The sequence below is a fragment of the Labeo rohita genome, chromosome 8 (assembly GCF_022985175.1).
Source record: "Labeo rohita strain BAU-BD-2019 chromosome 8, IGBB_LRoh.1.0, whole genome shotgun sequence".
NCBI classification, from domain to species: Eukaryota; Metazoa; Chordata; class Actinopteri; order Cypriniformes; family Cyprinidae; genus Labeo; species Labeo rohita.
The window spans coordinates 16,555,379-16,573,582 of NC_066876.1; the positions used below are offsets into that span (position 1 = coordinate 16,555,379).

Sequence of the window (18,204 nt, forward strand, 5' to 3'; positions counted from 1 at the left end):
TTTTGCTTCTTGAAGTGAAGTCATTGACTCCATTAAGCTATCACGAGGATGAATTGGTTTTTAAATGTGCTGTGAGAAGTGCCGTGCCTCAATTTATGACCAGGTTAAGTGGTGTTAAGAGTTTGGTTGTTGTTGCTAGATGAAAAGCTTAAAATGCACATGGTTGCCTCTTGTTTAGGTTTTGAGGAACTCTAATTACGCCCTCTAATAAATTCGGTGCAGGAATCCACAGAGCCTCACCCTGAACTGCTGTTTACTTAAGGAAACTGGAGGAAGAACAGAAACACCCTGTACATGCCCTTCTCGACATCAGACAAGTTTGTGCTTTGCCAGTATGTACTTTAGTGTGTGTAAAGAACTGAAGAGGGTTTGTTTTCTCCTTTAGTCACATGGAAATACATGGCTGCTTGTTATTGTCTGGCCGTCACTCCTCGGCAACTGGCACCAGTCCCAGATGACACTGTAGGGCTGCTTGCATACTAGGGTAATGGGTGAAAATTTCGGACCTGTCAGTCTGTCGTCACTGAATCTATCAGTCTTGCAATTGCATAACTGTTAAAATAAAAAATCTGACTGACGCACTGGGATATCATGTAGATCTATAACCATAGTTATCGTGACTGTAGTTTTCATTTCTCTTGGCACGTTATGGTAATGTACAAAGACAGGTCAGCAGTAGCCACGGGCTGCCTCTAGTGCACTAGATGTTGCTGTAGGCACACTGTCACTGAGGCGTTAGAATATAATTTTGGCAAATGTGTCACAATATCACCAAAATGACCGGCAGACTTGCAGATGTTTTCAAAAGAGAATTCATCCCTCCTTCAGGGTGAAAGCTGAAGAATGTTTGAAATAAGAAGGAGCTGAAGAAAAAAAAATCCTGGATAAACATGATTTTGTGTTTTATCACAGAGACACTGGTGGGCGATATGACCTAAATCTTATATCACCATTTGAGTAATTTTATGGTAGTGATGTATCACAATACAGTTATTTTTGCTTTAAATAAGGTCTTTATGATATCAAATTTTTTGATACCATAGAAATTTCAGAAAACTTGTCACCAATGTCAATATCACAAAAACTAATACTAACCTAAATAATAATAATAAAAAAAAAAACACTAGAAACTAATTACAAGCAATAGGTCAAAAATCTACAGTTTATAATTTCATACACTGTATAAAGTAATTTATTTATTTATTTTTATTTATTTATTTATTTGTTTATTTAACAGGGACAGTGCATGGCCCTCAGCCTTACCAGAATTAGCTACAAGCTAAATTTCATCTGTAGTCCCTGGGCAGGAAAAAGTAACATACAGTTAATCCAACAAACACATATAAATATGCCATAAGAGCATCATCACACAAATAGCCTTTCAAACAACAACAAAGTTTCACACTCTTAGAAAACACATTAAAACACAACAACAGGACAAATAATAATAATCAAATGAATAAAAACACTGCATATTCCTCACTGTGTAAATTAAATGTATATTTCTTCTTTTTAAAGTTACCAAAAGTGATTTAGCCAAGAGCAGTGAAATATTTTCTCTCTTTTATTGTTTGATTAACATGAATGACAGATAGTAGGAATATTAGACTGCTGTCACTTTAAGAGCTACCCGGATCCAATATATTGTTACAGGTGTATTTTCTTTCTCAGCTGTTTGCTTTCGCTTAAGACCTAAATTACTGTGTTACGAGGATACTTGCAAAGATGGGCATTTTGACACATACAAGTGTGTGTATTTACTGTTCATGTACCGTTCTGAGCACTGTCTTTGTGCATATACTTAAATTAGTTCTCTTTCACCTCTCATTGCGCTTCAGCAACGTGAAAACACTTGTCTTTAATCTGCAATGCTTAAAAACACGTGCAGTTTTTGTAACCACGGAGCACATCAATGTCCCGTGAGCCTGTAAGCGTGGTAGAGACGATAGTCCAAAATCTCTACAGGTTCACAAATTTCGGTTAATCGTGTCTACCGGTATATCGCGCACCACTAATACTGTGCAAATAGAAGAATTAAATAGAAGAATTTAATTTTGAAATGTACAACATTTTTTCCAAGTCTTCATTTGTCTTTTAAAACATCGCAACAAACATTGTATTGTGGACTTCATATCGCGACATTATCGCATTGTGTGATTTTGATATAGTTACATCCTATTATTATATTATATTATATTATATTGTATTATATTATATTGTATTATTTAGCACCACACCAAAAATCATGGTTCATGGTTGTGTAAATAAAAAAGAATCAAGCCCTTTAGTATCACTTTATGTACTTGTGGAAATTGTTGGCACAGGAAGAAAACTGCCCTTATCAAAGCCATTTCATAGGGTTTTTAATGACAAATTAGTAGGTATATTAGTAGCACGAGGCCTTTTCGTTGGCCTTTACTAACTATCCACAGGTCTTAATTTGGACATTTATCGCACTGCGAGCTGCGTGGTTGCATGACATTTAACAGCGTAACACCTAAGCTTTCCAAAGCGCTCAAGCTGGGAAACATGAATGGGAGTCTCTAAAATAATATTTTCCATAAACCATCCACCATCCAGCACTTATTACTTGCGCCAACACCACACAGACAGCAAAGTGCCCATCTAAAAATATCAAATTACTGCTTGGCACTCGAGGAGGAGTGGTGTGCACTCGAGGGTGTCCGTGTGCATTTTGTTCCTGTTCGTATTCCTGTGAGGGTGTTTTGTATGCATTACAGTTGATGATAGAATATGTACACGGACAGCTGGTTGCTCTTTTCTCTGAACGGCCTCATGTGTCACGACTATTTACAGCACCCTAGGGTCAGCTTAAGAAGTGAGCACCCTGCTATCAGTGCAAAAGCAGCTATTGGCAGACATTTGAAACTGTCAGTGTCTGTGCGGGGGTTATAATATGCTAGAGCGTCATTGTTAATTTCGAGTACTTTGATCTCATTATTTTAAAGGGATAGTACACCCAAAATGATAATTATGTCATTAATTACTCACCCGCATGTCGTTTCAAACCCATAAAACTTGTTCGTATTCGGAACACAAATTAAAGGAGAAGTCCACTTCCAGAACAACAATTTACAAATAATTTACTTGCGCCCTTGTCATCCAAGATGTTCATGTCTTTCTGTCTTCAATCGTAAAGAATTTATGGTTTTCGAGGAAAGCATTTCAGGATTTTTCTTCATATAATGGACTTCAGTTGTGCCCCGATTTTGAACTTTCAAAAACTAGTTTAAATGCAGCTTCAAAGGGCTCAAAATGATCCCAGTCGAGGAAGAATGGTCTTATCTAGCAAAACGATCTGTTATTTTTTTCGAAAAATAAAAATGTGTACTTTTTAAGCACAAAAGCTTGGGTAGCACAGGCTCTCAGATGTGCGTCCACGGGTCGTTCTTGAATGATTCGTTCATTTTGAACGAATCTTTAATGTGACTCGCGAAGAACAAGTCGTCTCACGGAGTGATTCGTTCAGTTGCGCATGCGCAACATCCTATTAGGTTCTGTACTGGAATTAGTTCACCTGTTTCGAGTTTTCAGGCTTTTTGAGTCGTTTGTTCATCTTATGGGGCTGTCACGTAATGCTGATTTTGCTAAAATTAACAAAATGACTCGAAAAAAGATTCATTCGTTTTGCTGAACGAGACTCAAAGGTCAGAGTCGGTAAAAGGATCTGAACGTCCCATCACTACTACGAATCACGTCTAAGTTCATCGTCTGTGTACTCCGGCTTAAAAAGGTAGAGTATGGAGAAAAACTCCATCTTATTTTCTCCTACAACTTCAGAATCGCCCGACGCGTTTGACTTGCACTTTCTTAGTCTTTGCGCGTTCGCTTTGTAAACACTGGGTCTGTAGTTCCCCCTACATTCGGTGTGACCTTTCGACATGATTCAATACGTAGCGTCGTGAACGTGCATGCCAGAACCTGTGCTACACGAGCTTTTGTGCTTAAAAAGTATACACATTTTTATTTTCCGAAAAAATTACAGATCGTTTTGCTAGATAAGACCCTTCTTCCTCGGCTGGGATTGTTTAGAGCCCTTTGAAGCTGCATTTAAACTACATTTTGGAAGTTCAAAATCGGGGACACAATTGAAGTCCATTATATGGAGAAAAATCCTGAAATGTTTTCCTCAAAAACCATAACTTCTTTATGGCTGAAGACAGAAAGAGATGAACATCTTGAATGACAAGGGGGTGAGTAAATTATTTGTGAATTGTTGTTCTGGTAGTGGAGTTCTCCTTTAAGATATTTTTGATGAAATCTGAAAGCTTTCTGATACTTCATAGACCACAATGCAACTGACACGTTCAAGGCCTAGAAAGGTAGTAAGGACATTGTAAAAATAGTCCAAGTGAATTCTGTTAAATGGAATATATATAATATCAGTATCCAGATTTTTAAAATAAATACTGAAAATGAAACCATCAAGTCATTTGTACTGTAAACACACTGTAAACATTGTAAACAAACTGGCTATTATTCTGTGGTTTTCAGTCTCCTTCCTCAGCTCAACAAAGGAAGAGAACGACCAGTTGTTTTATTGCATTCTGCATGTGTCGTTTGTTGGTTTACGGATTTTGTATTTGCGAACCACCCATATATTATCTCCCATGATGTCCGAGACCACACAGACTTGTTTTGAGTATCTTGGTGCCACAGGACAAGTTGATAAAAGTGTTGTGTTCTGAAACACTGCGTGATGTGCTGCCGGTATTGAGGTTAGTCTGTGAGTCAGGGCTGTGTAGATGCGAGAGCGATGAGTCCCAGAATTGCTTATGACAACGTCTGACAGGCTGTCATCCCCTTCTGACAGCGCATGTTGGGGAGAGTGTTCCTATAACTGCGGCTATCACCTATAGCTACTGTCTCAGCAGTGGACAAATGATTGTTACTGGAGGTTTGGCTATTTTAGGGACGGAGAGAGGGATGACCCGAGGGTGAGTCGATCGGCACTGGGCTGCAGACATCCCTCAAGTGTCAGCAGTGTGGGGCAGTTTGGAGAGGGTTAGTCGCTCTTCATGTTTTCTGGCTTTTGTTTTTGTCTGAGTGTACAGAGCAAGAGAGGTGGACTGTGAAGGAGGGGGCACATGATAATGATATCATCATTCTGAAAGCACTGATTGTTCCAAACACTGCAAGGAAGAAAGAAAGACAGAATAACAAAAAAAGAAAGAGAGCCAGTGAAGGCTTCCTGCAAATATGTTAGTCTTGGACTTCTATGGTTTTATAAACAACTGAGGCATAAACTGAATAAGTATAACAGACATTTGATGAACAGAAATAGAATGACTTCCTAAACATAGGGAGGGTCAATATCAAAAGTAGCAGTGAGTATCTTTTGTTTCCAGCAGCTGCTGTGAGGATCTCATCCTCATGGACCGCACTAGATTTGCTAGTTCTGACTGTGAAATGTTACTCTTCCACCAAGGCACTTTTAAGTTCCTGGACATTTCTGGGGGGACACGTTGATGCATGTGATTTGCCACTCTAGGGATGATCAGCTGTCCTTCATGTCTTCGTGTAGCACTCTTATGCGTCTTACATTACAGACGTTGTGGTTTATTGCTCTGGACACATCTGCAGTTCTCATGCCTCCCTGCAGCAGGACTGTAGCCTGTTCAAGCAGGTGATCAGGAATGCCCCGGGCATGTTCTGGTGTTTTTTTTTTAAAAAAGAGTCATTTTGAAGGTCTCTTTTAGGGCTGCAATGATGTCTTGATTTTATTTGAGTATTTGTTTAAAAAAAAAAAATGCAGGTTTAATATATGCACTTTAATTATTTGCATACGTACGTGCATCTCAGAGCGGCTCTGTTCACAGTAAATACTGCCCCATAAACTGTTATCATTTATATGTGTGGAGCATCTCAAACTTTACCTCTGCATGTTTTTGTGAGTTTGGGTTTATTATAACGTTCATCTGGGAACGCAGCATGCACTATTTCATCAGATTTGTATTGTCTTTCTCAAAATGCTAACTGTTCATTGCAATTTCAAAAAAAAAGTTTAAACCCTCACTCTGAGTTGACATGTTTTGATGTCCACATATTCAAGAAATTTTAGTGGCTGTAATGTTTCTATCATAAATAAGCTCTGTTGTTTACAATATTTATTATTTTAACAGTTTTGTTCAATAAAACCATATGATTACTTGCTTTTGATACTGTATTTGAACTAATTATTATCTCATTTCTATTATATATGCATTTTAAGTCATTTTAAAGGGTATTGTTCACTTAGGTCTATTTTTATTACTACAAAAATTAGAATTATTCGATTAATCGTTAGAATAATCGACAGATTACTTGATTACCAAAATAACTTTTAGTGACCGCCCTAAATGTATATAATACATTATGCATTTTTACAGTTTTGTTTAATAAAACCATATGATTGCTTGCTTTTGATACTGTATTTGAACTAATTATTAGTACCTCATTGCTATTATTTATATATATATATATATATATATATATATATATATATATATATAGTCATTTTAAAGGCTATTGTTCACTTGGGTCTATTTTTATTACTACCAAAAAAAGAAAAAAAAACAAAAAACAAAACTATAACTATTTGATTACTTGATTAATCAATTATTATTAACAGATTATTTGATTACCAAAATAATTGTTAATGACAGCCCTAATTGTTTATATTACATTATGTATTTTAACAGTTTTGCTCAATAAAACCATATGATTTCTTGCTTTTGATACTGTATTTGAACTCATTATTACCAAAATATTGGTGATTACCAAAATAATCATTAGTGACAGCCCTAGTCTCTTTAATGCCTTACATTTAAATATGAATCCTGCATGTTCTGCATGTCTCCGGCTGAATAAATGGCGCAGATATCCATGGTTTTGTTTACTAAACACATACTGAAGCGTGTGATGCTCTGCCGCATTAATATACGAGTACATGAACACGTAAACATAATCTGTAGAACTTGTCTGAGAGTCCCTTTTCTTGCATTTTACCATTTATTTTGAAAAAAGCTATCATCATATTGTACATACTGAAACTTAAACGTAAAGCAACCCGTCAAAATAAAAGTTTGGTTTATCTTAAAGAACCTAGACATAAATATATTACTTAATGTAATGATGGTACTACTACAAATAATAAAAAATATTATTGAAACATTATTTTAAAGGAATATTTACCTGAAAAAAAAAAAAAAAAAAAATCTTTACCAAAATTAATTTAGAAAAAAAAAATTGCTCTACCTAAGTTATACATTTATTATAACTGTGACTATAATTGCCTACGGTCTGTAAACCTTGTGTCTTAAGAGCTTTTCCACAGGTGCTGGAATTAATTGTTTATAGTTGACTGAACAAGCAAGAAAAACAGTTTAAACCCTCTTTAATAAAGATCTGTAAAGCTTATGGATTTGACCAAATTATTTTTAAAATACAGCATCCTGAAAAGAGGACATTTCTTTTTTGTGGGGTTTAGCTGTTTTTGCTCTTTTATTTGTAAATATTAATTTAATTTAAATATTGAAAAGAATTATAAGTATTTTTAAAATGATGATTTTAAAACTAGATACTTCATATAATATATATTTATTCATAGATTTATTTTTTATGGCCGGTGAAAATGTTGACAGAAAAAGTAGAAGTGCTTACTTTTGACTTACTTTTGATTAAAAATTGAGATGATAAAAAAAACATACTTTTGAGAAAATTCCTTATCCAGTAATCCAAATGACTGAAAAGTCATGCAAAACAAATGCAGATGCATTGGTTGAAAGGTGTGGAAGCCGTACGTAATAGGACTGTGAAACCAGATGCAAATTTTGCTGTTCACTGGGGAGGAGATTTGTGTCAGTATATTTCTGTCTGACACATTCATCCTTCAATCCTTCCTTTCTTAAAAGACAACACCCATTCTAGGGTACTGAAATGCAAATTAACCTGCGCAATGTCTCAATGTCTCTGTTTTTTAGTCTTTCAGCCAAGGTTATTTTTGTATTGGCCATGTAATAGTAATAATAATAAATGATGATGATGATAGTTACTGACAGTAATAATGATGATAACTGATATTACTCATGTAACTATTATTATTTGGATTGGTCTTGTTTTGTTTTATTGGTTTACTCTTATATGGATTAAGATATATATATATATATATATATATATATATATATATAAAATAAAAAAAAAAATATATATATAAAAAAATTAAAAATTGTGGTAAAAATAATAATAATAATAATAAAAATATTATCAATAATAATAATAATAATACAAAACTCTGTTGTTGTTTTTCTGACATTGTCTGTGTTTTCTCCCACACAAATTATCTGCATACCACTGACTTCCTTTCATCTGTTGTGTCACGGGAGTTTGCATATCCCATAATATTTACATATAATGTGTTTGCCTGCTCCACTCTGAGGAGAGATAATTCAATGCTGCGTTTATTTTTTGTATGAGTTTTTCTCTTGCGTTCGGTTATTTGTGTTTATTTGTTACTAAATGTCTTTAGACAGTCATAATGCAGATATAATGGAGCCAGTAGTCAGTGTATACACTGCTGAATGTCCTTGGTGTGACTGCATGCCTTTTCCTGACTGTTAGAGAGGATTCACCCACCCCTCCTCTTCTCTCCCCGCTCTGATTGGCTTGATCTCCCCCATCGGTCCTTCTTCCCATGCTGCGTTAGCCAATCAGATCCACCGCTCCCATTGAATGCGTGTCTGATTGGCTGGCTGGCCTGTGATGCTGCTGGCTCTCTTTAAGAAGCAGTCTAGACTGCAGTGACAGGTTTTTCAATGAGAATCGAGCTGCTGTTGTCCTGCAACACGTCTGACTTTCCATTTGGCAATTCCTTAAACTCCATTTCACAGAACGTTGTGATCTTTTCTTTGTCTGAATCCATTCACCGGTGTCATTGCTCCTCGTTCACTGTCATAAGTCAGTACATCAGCTGAGCGTTTCCCATCATTTCATTCATGATCCCTCACGTTTAATCTGTTCATCTCCCATTTTTCCAATCATTTTCCAACCCACTTTACAAATAAAAAAAAAAAGGGGAAAACTCTGAGCACGGCATAGCCTGAAGGTGAGTACACTTGATTAGAGTTTAGAGTGCTGCAGTCATTACAGACGCATTTTTACTGCACTCTCTCCTTTCTTCTTGTGTCGTGTCTAATGCAACAGGTTACCTAATATGAGACAGGGCATGTCATTGTCAAGGGGGAATGCTTTGTTAACAACTAGCCAGAATGCATTGTTGTTGTTATTATTATTATTATTATGCATAAAGAGATCCCACACATCTCTCTTCCTGTGTTCAGCAATCATAGTATTAGCTGAATGCTTTTAATATTCAGATTAGTTAGTATTATGGTGATATTCATCTCCCAGTGCTTGTTTTGTGCCTCAGGGGTTTATAGTGTTGAATATCTCACAGTGTCATAACTTGAATTTTATGGAAATTTTCAACATCCATGTAAAACTGCAGAATGCATAATGAATATGTGAGCCTAGAGGGTTTACTAGAGTTTTTGTATATGAAATATATCCTTGGCAATTTAAGTTTGTGTATTTGTTTTATGTTGTTATTGATGTATGTTCCTATTAAAGGGACAGTTCACCAAATATATACATTCTGTCATCATTTACTCAACCTGTTTGACTTTCTACTGTGGAACATAAAACTAATATATCAGTGTTTTTTTGTCTACACAGTGGATGTCATTGGTTAACCAACACTAACTAGCAGAAGAAAGAAATTGAAACAGCGTAAGTAAATATTGATCGAATCTTAATTTCTGGTTGAACTGTCCCTTTAAGTCTGTCTTGAAATGTAGCTGTGATTTTTGTCCCAGACTCATAGCTTTTCTCACGTTTAAAACAAGGTCAAACATATAAATGAATCTTCATATCAGTTTAATCTTTTTGAATATAAGGTGATTGTTTTCTCCTAACAGGAATCAGTTCAACAATAGTATGAAAAATAGGCTTTGACAGGAGCTGTCAGCAAATGAATCGCTAAAGCTGTTACACAGATTGCTGATGAGCTGAAGGGCCAAAAACCAATAGACCTCAAATTTCAGAGAGCAGCAGAAGCGTCTAATTTCATCCAAATTGTCTCAGCTTATCGCCCTGTCCTGATGTCACATGGCAGTATCAGTGTTTTGGCTTTGCATCAGTTTTCCCAAAATGTTTCATAACCATTGTTAGTTTCTCAAATGCAGAAAATCCAGTGCTGCTGTTTAGTATGCGTGAGACATTTCTGTCTCAAAAGTGCTTTATTCAGCCATCACTTGAATGTGTTATAACATCTTATTTAGAAGTTTATCAATTTAGCAGTATTTGCAGATAACCAGTTAAGTGAACACCTATGCAGTAAATAATACAATATATATATACACTACCAGTCAAAAGTCTTTGAACAGTATGATCTTTAATGTTTTTTAAAGAAGACTCATCTGCTCACCAAGCCTGCATTTATTTAATCCAAAGTACAGCAGAAACTTTAAAATTTTGAATGATCTTTACTATTTAAAATATTATATATTAAAGTAAATATTTAAAAATAATGTGATCAAAGCTACATTTTCAGCATCATTACTCCAGTCTTCTAATATGCTGATTTGCTGTTCAAGAATTGTATTATTATCAATATTTAAAACAGTTTTTTTTTTCAGGATTAGAAAGATCCAAAGGTCAGCATTTATCTGAAGTAAGAAGCTTTTATTTTATTTTTTTATTTAATGCTTTTATTTAGCAAGGATGCTTTAAATTAATCAAAAGTGATGATAAAGACATTTGTAATGATACAAAAGATTTCTATTTCAGATAAATGCTGTTCTTCTGAACTTTTTATTCATCAAGGAAACCTGAAAAAAATCTACTCAGCTGTTTTCAACATAACAATAATAGTAATAATAATAAAAAATGTTTTTTGAGCAGCAAATCAAAATATTAGAATTATATATTTTTTAAGGATCATGTGACTGGAATAATAATGCTAAAAGTTCAGCTTTGAACTCACAGAAAAAAAATTGACACTTTAAAATATTAAAATAGAAAACAGTTATTTTAAATAGTAAAAATATTTCAAAAATTGACTTTTGGCTGTACTTTGGATCAAATAAATGCAGGCTTGGAGAGCAGAAGAGACTTTAAAAACATTAAAAACCCTACTGTTCAAAAACTTTTGACTGGTAGTATATATAAAACAGTAATATTGTGAAATGTTACAATTTAAAAGTATTTGAATGTATTTTAAAAATGTATTTAATATTTATTAATTTTCTTTCAGTTATCATTGTTGAAAGCAGTTGTGCTGCTTAATATTTTTGTGGAAATCTTGACATTCTTTATGGATTCTTTGATGAATTTAAAGTTTAAAAAACATTTATTTAAAATAGAAATTATTTGTAACATCAGTCGTTGTAGTCACTTTTCAATTAATATATCATTGCTGAAAAAAAAAACACTTAGAATTCTTAACCCCAAATTATTGAACTATATTCAGTATCGATTCCGTATATAGGTTTTTAATACCCCTCCAGTTGGGATGCAGCTATTATTTTAATGTAATTCCTTGTCGTTATTTGAGCATACAGCCTATGCTAGCTGAGTTGGGTAAGCTGTCCTGGGGCTTTGTTGTATTTGTCAAACTCTTTAAACAGGTACGTCTCAGGTATGTTTTATTTATAGGTGAAGTGTGTCCTTTCTTCACCAGACTGAAATGCAAAAATACTGACAGTTTCAGACATCATGCCCTCATTTCTGTCAAGTTTAAACCAAGGGTGACTTCAAACATTACCATACAGACTATCCTTTGTGACAAAGTCAACAACCATGTGATGTTTGATACGTGAGGTGTTGACGTTCACGTGACTCTTGCACACAATCGTAAATACCTTGAGCATGTATTAGTGTGGCTTTCCAACTGTTTACATTTAATTCCCTTTAAACAACAGGCTTAGTGAAGTGGAAGAATGTGCCGTTGTCCCCCCTCCGAGTTGACTTTGGTATCACTGAGCAGTGATTTTCACCCTCTGCATTGCAGGTTTAGCCTGTGGTGAGGACGCTGTGTAATTTTACAGGTGATGGTTTTGACGTCACTATACGCTTGTATACTATGTCTTTGTAATGCTTTAAAGTCCATTCAGTCATCAGCTGTTGACTGATGCTCTAAATACCGTACTGTCCCCCTGTGGTGTGGGATCAGTCGTTCTGATAAACAGGACTGATCAGATTTCACCGAGCACATAGTGGCCCATTTACAGACCTGCCGTTTTCCAGTGAATTTGACCCACTAAGATTCTTAGAGTGGGGAAAGCAGGAAGCGAGGAGGCTGTAAGCGGGTATTAGGGGCTGCGACTCTGTGGTGTTGCACAGTGCAGCTGGAGCACGACTCGCTGTACCGCTTCGGCTCTGTGGGAGACTCAAACCTGAAACCAAGCCAAGAAGCCGAGAGGAGGTGTGAAGCAGGAATGATTGTTTTGTGGTGCTTACTGCGCTGTAACATTCTGTTATGGACGTACACTGTGTTAGTCACGTTGTGCCCTGGTCACACCTGAACGCGGCGCCCTTGGTGTCGTAGTGTAAGGTGACTAGTTAAAGTAAGTGCTCAAGTGTTTTTTGTTTTTTTTTGTTTTGTGTAATGCTATTTGTCTCATTTCAAAGCCTGAAATTCCATGTTTTTTATTGTTAAATCATTGTACATTGTACACTTACAGCACATTTTTATATTAGTTCAGTTGTAATATGCCAAATCTATATCCCACCATCTAAAAATGCTGGTTTGTTTCACTTCAAAGCTCTTGACTTTCCGACTCCATCTGACGATTCATACAGTAACGCCATAATATCGTCATAATCTTCACATAATCTGTTGAAATATTCATTTCATTGTAGTCAAACAAATTTGTGATTATTAATCCTGTTACCACATGATTTTCCCTCTTTTTCCAAACAATGCAACATTCTTCTACAGTTTCATTTGGACTCTTTTACAGCATAGCAGGAAGACATGTTGTCAAATTAGTCATGTTCAACCTTCAGCCCTGTTTCTGAAGTTATTGTGAAGGGGAAAACATGTTAAACAAATATTTTTTTTGTTTTTTATTTTGGAAAATAACTGCAAACCAACATGTAGTTCCTTCCTGAGTGGCTCGTTTTCAACCCTATTACTTATTCTTGCTTGTATACATATTAATTTTCTTTACATAATCTGTTGAAATATTCCCCTTTTTCTAAACATTGTAACATTCTTCTACAGTTTTATTTGGACACTTTTGCATCATGGCAGCAAGACAAGTGGCAGGAAGACAAGTTGTCACGTTTATCATGTTCAACCTTCAGCCCTGTTACTGAAGTTATTGCAGGGGAAAAATATTAAACAATTATTTTTCTTCATTTTTTGAAAATAGTTACAAACAAGCATTTACTTCCTAACTCACTATCCTTTCATGAGTGGCTTATTTTCAACCCTATTACTCATTCTTGCTTGTTTATTTTCTTCACATAAACTGTTGAAATATTCATTTCATCATAGTCAAATTTGTGATTATTAATCCGGTTACCACATGATTTTCCCCCTTTTTCCAAACAATGCAACATTCTTCTACAGTTTCATTTGGACTCTTTTACAGCATAGCAGGAAGACAAGTTGTCAAATTAGTCATGTTCAACCTTCAGCTCTGTTCCTGAAGTTATTGTGAAGGAAAAGACATGTTAAACATTTTTCTTAATGTTTTGGAAAATAACTACAAACCAACATGTAGTTCCTACCTAGCTAGCCCTTCCTGAGTGGCTTGGTTTTAACCCTATTGCTCATTCTTGCTTGTTTATTTATTTATTTTCTTAACATAATCTGTTGAAATGTTAATTTAATTTTAGTTAAACAAATGTGTGTTATTAATCCTTTTACCACATGATTTCCCCTCTTTTTCCAAACAATGTAACATTCTTCTACAGATTCATGTGGACTGTTTTACTGTTTTTTTTTTCTTTTCAAAATAACTACAAACCAACATTTAGTACCTAACTAGCTAGCCCTTCCTGAGTGGCTCAATTTTGACCCTATTACTTATTTTTGTTTTTTTTTGTTTTTTTTTTATTCACATAGTCTGTTGAAATATTAATTTCATTGTAGTCAAACAAATTTGTGATCATTAACCCTGTTACCACATGATTTACACCCCTTTTCTAAACAATGTAACATTCTTCTACAGTTCCATTTGTAATTTTTTTTTTTATAGCATGGCGGGACAAAAAGTTCTTCAAGTTGTCAAGTTTGTCATGTTCAATTTTCAGACCTGTTACTGAAGTTATTGTGAAGAGAAAAAATATTTTTCTTAATTTTTGGGGAAATAACTACAAATCATTTAGTTCTTAGCTGGCTAGCCCTTCCTGAATGGATAATTTCCAACACTGTTACTTTGTAATTCTTATTTTATTTATTTATTTTCTTAAGATAATATGTTGAAATATTAATTTCATCGCTCTCAAGCAAATTTGTGATTATTAATCCTGTTACCACATGATTTCCCTCTCTTTTTCCAAACGATGTAACATTCTTCTAGTTTCATTTGGACTTATTTACATCATGGCAGGAATGCAAATTCGTCAAGTTGTCACTTTTGCCATGTTTAACTTTCAGCCCTGTTACTGAAGTAATTGCGAGGGGAACAAATATTAAACAAATATTTTTATTTAGATATTTTTTTTAAATAACTACAAACCAACATTTAGTTCCTAACTAGCTAGCCCTTTCTGAGCGGCTAATTTTCAACCCTGTTACTCGTTTTTGCATGTTTATTTATTTAATATAGTAAATTCATTTTATTTTTTTTTACTAAGACAAAGCACAGAAGCAGAGTTTTAAACTGTATTTAGTGTCCTAAAGGCTGATTTCTTAAGTTTTATAATCATTTTCTAAACAATAATTTGTTTGTTGTTGAGTTTGTTTACCTTGTTGGCTTTATTTTTTACTGTATGTGTGAAATGTTATCTTTTTGTGTATCAAACAATTTTTTTTAATTTAATTTATGGAAAATGAATATAAACCTGCATATTGTTTTCAACCCTGTTACACATTCTGCCTTAAAAAAAAAAGATTAATTCTCATTATTTCACCTTTTATTTGTTTATTACTAGAAAACAACACACAAAAAACATTTCTTGAAGTTGATAATCAACATCGTCTGAAGTATAAGCACCTCCTTTTCCTGACCTTTTGTTTTTTGTTGTTAAGTTTGTATCTGTTTTTTTGTACTTTGTGTAAAAAGTGCCCTAATCCTGTATTTCAGTTCTTTTATTTTCCTAGCTTTAATGTTCCTTGACGTCACCAACAACTGTCTGTTCAACTTTTCCATTCCCATGGTCTTTTAGGCTACATTATGAGATCTATAAGAAAGGCTGAAATACTGTCTAATGATGTCCTTGTCTCTCTTGTTTTGACAGCTGAAGGCGCCTTTGTGGACAGGACACTTAGAGGGCCAAACAATGGAATGCTCTCTCCTGCCTACACTGCTCAGCACTCTACAGACTGAGGTTAAACGGCTTAGTTAGCAGTGTGCCTCTCCCCCAAGAACTCTTTTAGCCTGGAGAAAGTTGGGAGAAAAAAAAAAAACGGGCGAAGGAGAATTTCCTTCATAGTACAGCACCTTACCCCAGTTCTTTGTAGTTGTTTGTTTGGGATTCATTTGGAAGCTTTGCGTGAACAAAAGCCAAGATGGATTTGGAACCGTATCTGTGGATGGTCGTGATTGGCTTCATTATAGCCTTCATCCTGGCTTTTTCAGTGGGGGCCAATGACGTGGCGAACTCGTTTGGCACGGCGGTCGGGTCAGGGGTGGTGACACTACGTCAGGCCTGCATCCTGGCTTCCATATTTGAGACCCTTGGCTCCATGCTCCTTGGTGCCAAGGTCGGGGGAAACCATTCGGAAGGGAATTATAGATGTCAGCTTATACAATGATACAGTGCCGATACTGATGGCGGGAGAGGTCAGCGCCATGGTCGGTAAGTAATGGCTCATTTAAAGAAACCTCAGTGTGTCATTTTGAAGATTAATGACGGAGAATCTTAGCGAGCCATTCGTTTATTCTCTGTACGCTGCCAGATTCTGGGAGTCATGATCACATGTTTTAGAGTGAGTATAACAGTATGTTAGCTGATGTCTTTGTAAAAAAAAAAAAAAATCATCAAAATCTAAGAACACTGCATGGATGATTTAAAAAAAAAAAGTTATACAGTTCTTTATGTCAATCGGTAATGAATGGCTACATTGTAATGTTTTTAATAGTATCCTGTCTAGAGTCTGTATTGAAGACAGAAGGGAAGAGAACATATGGCTGGAAGACTTTTTTTTTTTTTTTTTTTGCTCCACCTCCCACTCATATTCCCGTCTTTTCCAGGGTCTGCGGTTTGGCAGCTCATTGCCTCTTTTCTGAAGTTGCCCATTTCTGGAACTCATTGCATTGTGGGATCTACTATTGGCTTCTCCATGGTTGCTATTGGCACTAAAGGAGTACAGTGGATGCAGTTAGTCAAAATTGGTAAGAAAAAAATCCATTATGCAATTCATTATTTATTATACTGTGGTAGTTATTTGCGCACCAGAAAATGTAACTTTTTTTTAAATGCTTTGAAGCAACTGAGTGCGTAAGGTCAGCCTTTTACAAAATGTTTCCGCTGTCTAATTCATCTTTTAATGTACTGTCATAATTAATGTTAAACTACCTTTCAAAAGTTTGGCGTCAGTAGGAAAGAAATGAATTCTTTTATTTAACAAGAATGCATTAAAAGTAACATTAAGGGCATTTATAATGTTACAAAAAATGTCTATTTGAACTCTGTATACAATCCTAAAAACTGTTTTTAACACTGATAAAGATAAGAAATGTTTCTTGAGCACCAGATCAGCTTATTAGAACAATTTCTAAAAGATCATGTGACAGTGAAGATTGAAAATTCAGCTTTGCCATCAAAATCTAAAATTACATTTTAAAATACATTAACTTTTTTTTTTTTTTTTTTTATTATCTTTCTTCTTAAAAAACATTAAAAAAATCTTACTAACCCCAAGCATTTGAATGGTAGTGTATGCGTCTATGTATTGTTTCTCTGGAGTGACATTATCTCATTTTTGTTGTCGGTATACTTGTGACCGAGATGTGTGATTTATTAAACGTTGCCTGTTGGCCTTTGTGCCTCTAGCTGCGTTATGTATCATTATATTGGTGCGTTATTGATTTAGTAATTGTTGTTTATTCGATGCAGTTGCCTCATGGTTCATCTCCCCTCTGCTGTCTGGTCTCATGTCTGGTCTGCTTTTCTTCATCATCAGATATTTCATTCTTAACAAGGTGAGTCATGGGTCGACTATTACACCTGTCTTTCATCACCTTACTTCAGTGATCTCGCTTTGACAAATTTTGACATAAAAGTGAAAAAAAAAAGATCATAGTGCTTTAAGTGTTTTGCGCTTTTGATTCAGACATCCAATATAAACATTCAAGCGCAGTAGAGACATTCACCCAGTTTTTTGGTATAGCAGTCCATCACCGGTCCTTATAAGACCTCACTTTCGTTATATTTACTGTTTAACATGCATTCAAGCTATTTCCAAGTAACAGTGCCTGTGGCTGTTTACATTGCATGACAATAGCTCATCTGTGATGGCATAGCAACTACTTTAGACTCGACAGCAATTCATCTTTTAAATGTGTGCCTGGTGTAGACTCTGCTTTCTGTAAACACTTAAATATTTAAGCCTTAAAGAGTTAGGAAGAGCGAAATGCATTCTTACTGTGGCCACATAAGCACTGTGGTTTAAAGAAACAGTTCACCTGAACATGAAAGTGAATCTTTCGCTCTTCTAAAGCTGTTTGACTTTCTATCTTTAGTGAAAAGTAGAGATGCTTAACAGAATGTCCGAGCGGTTATTTTCTGTATAATGCAAGTACGAAAGTATATACAGTAATGGCAGTCTGCCGTTTTATGACACGAGTCATAAAACAATAACAAAACAAATAATAAAAGTTGCCCATACTACTCGCACGCTATATTCCAAGTCTTTTGAAGCCAAATGATTGCTTTGTGTGTGAATATACAGAAATTAGTGCTGTTAAATCGATTAATTGTGATTTAATTACAGCCAAAATAAAAGTTTGTTTACATTATGTATGTGTGTGT

At 35.1% G+C, this 18,204-nt stretch overlaps 1 protein-coding gene across 1 annotated transcript in view; it reads left to right on the top strand.

Annotated features, from left to right (window-relative positions):
• Positions 1-8,814: 8,814 nt before the first annotated feature.
• The window catches only part of slc20a2 (solute carrier family 20 member 2), a 33,438-nt gene continuing 24,048 nt past the window's right edge, over positions 8,815-18,204 (top strand). Inside the window, 6 exon segments of the mRNA XM_051117363.1 lie at positions 8,815-9,103; positions 9,733-9,786; positions 15,469-15,937; positions 15,939-16,029; positions 16,425-16,565; positions 17,290-17,375. Coding sequence (XP_050973320.1) covers positions 15,740-15,937; positions 15,939-16,029; positions 16,425-16,565; positions 17,290-17,375 — 516 coding nt within the window. The 5' untranslated portion in view covers positions 8,815-9,103; positions 9,733-9,786; positions 15,469-15,739.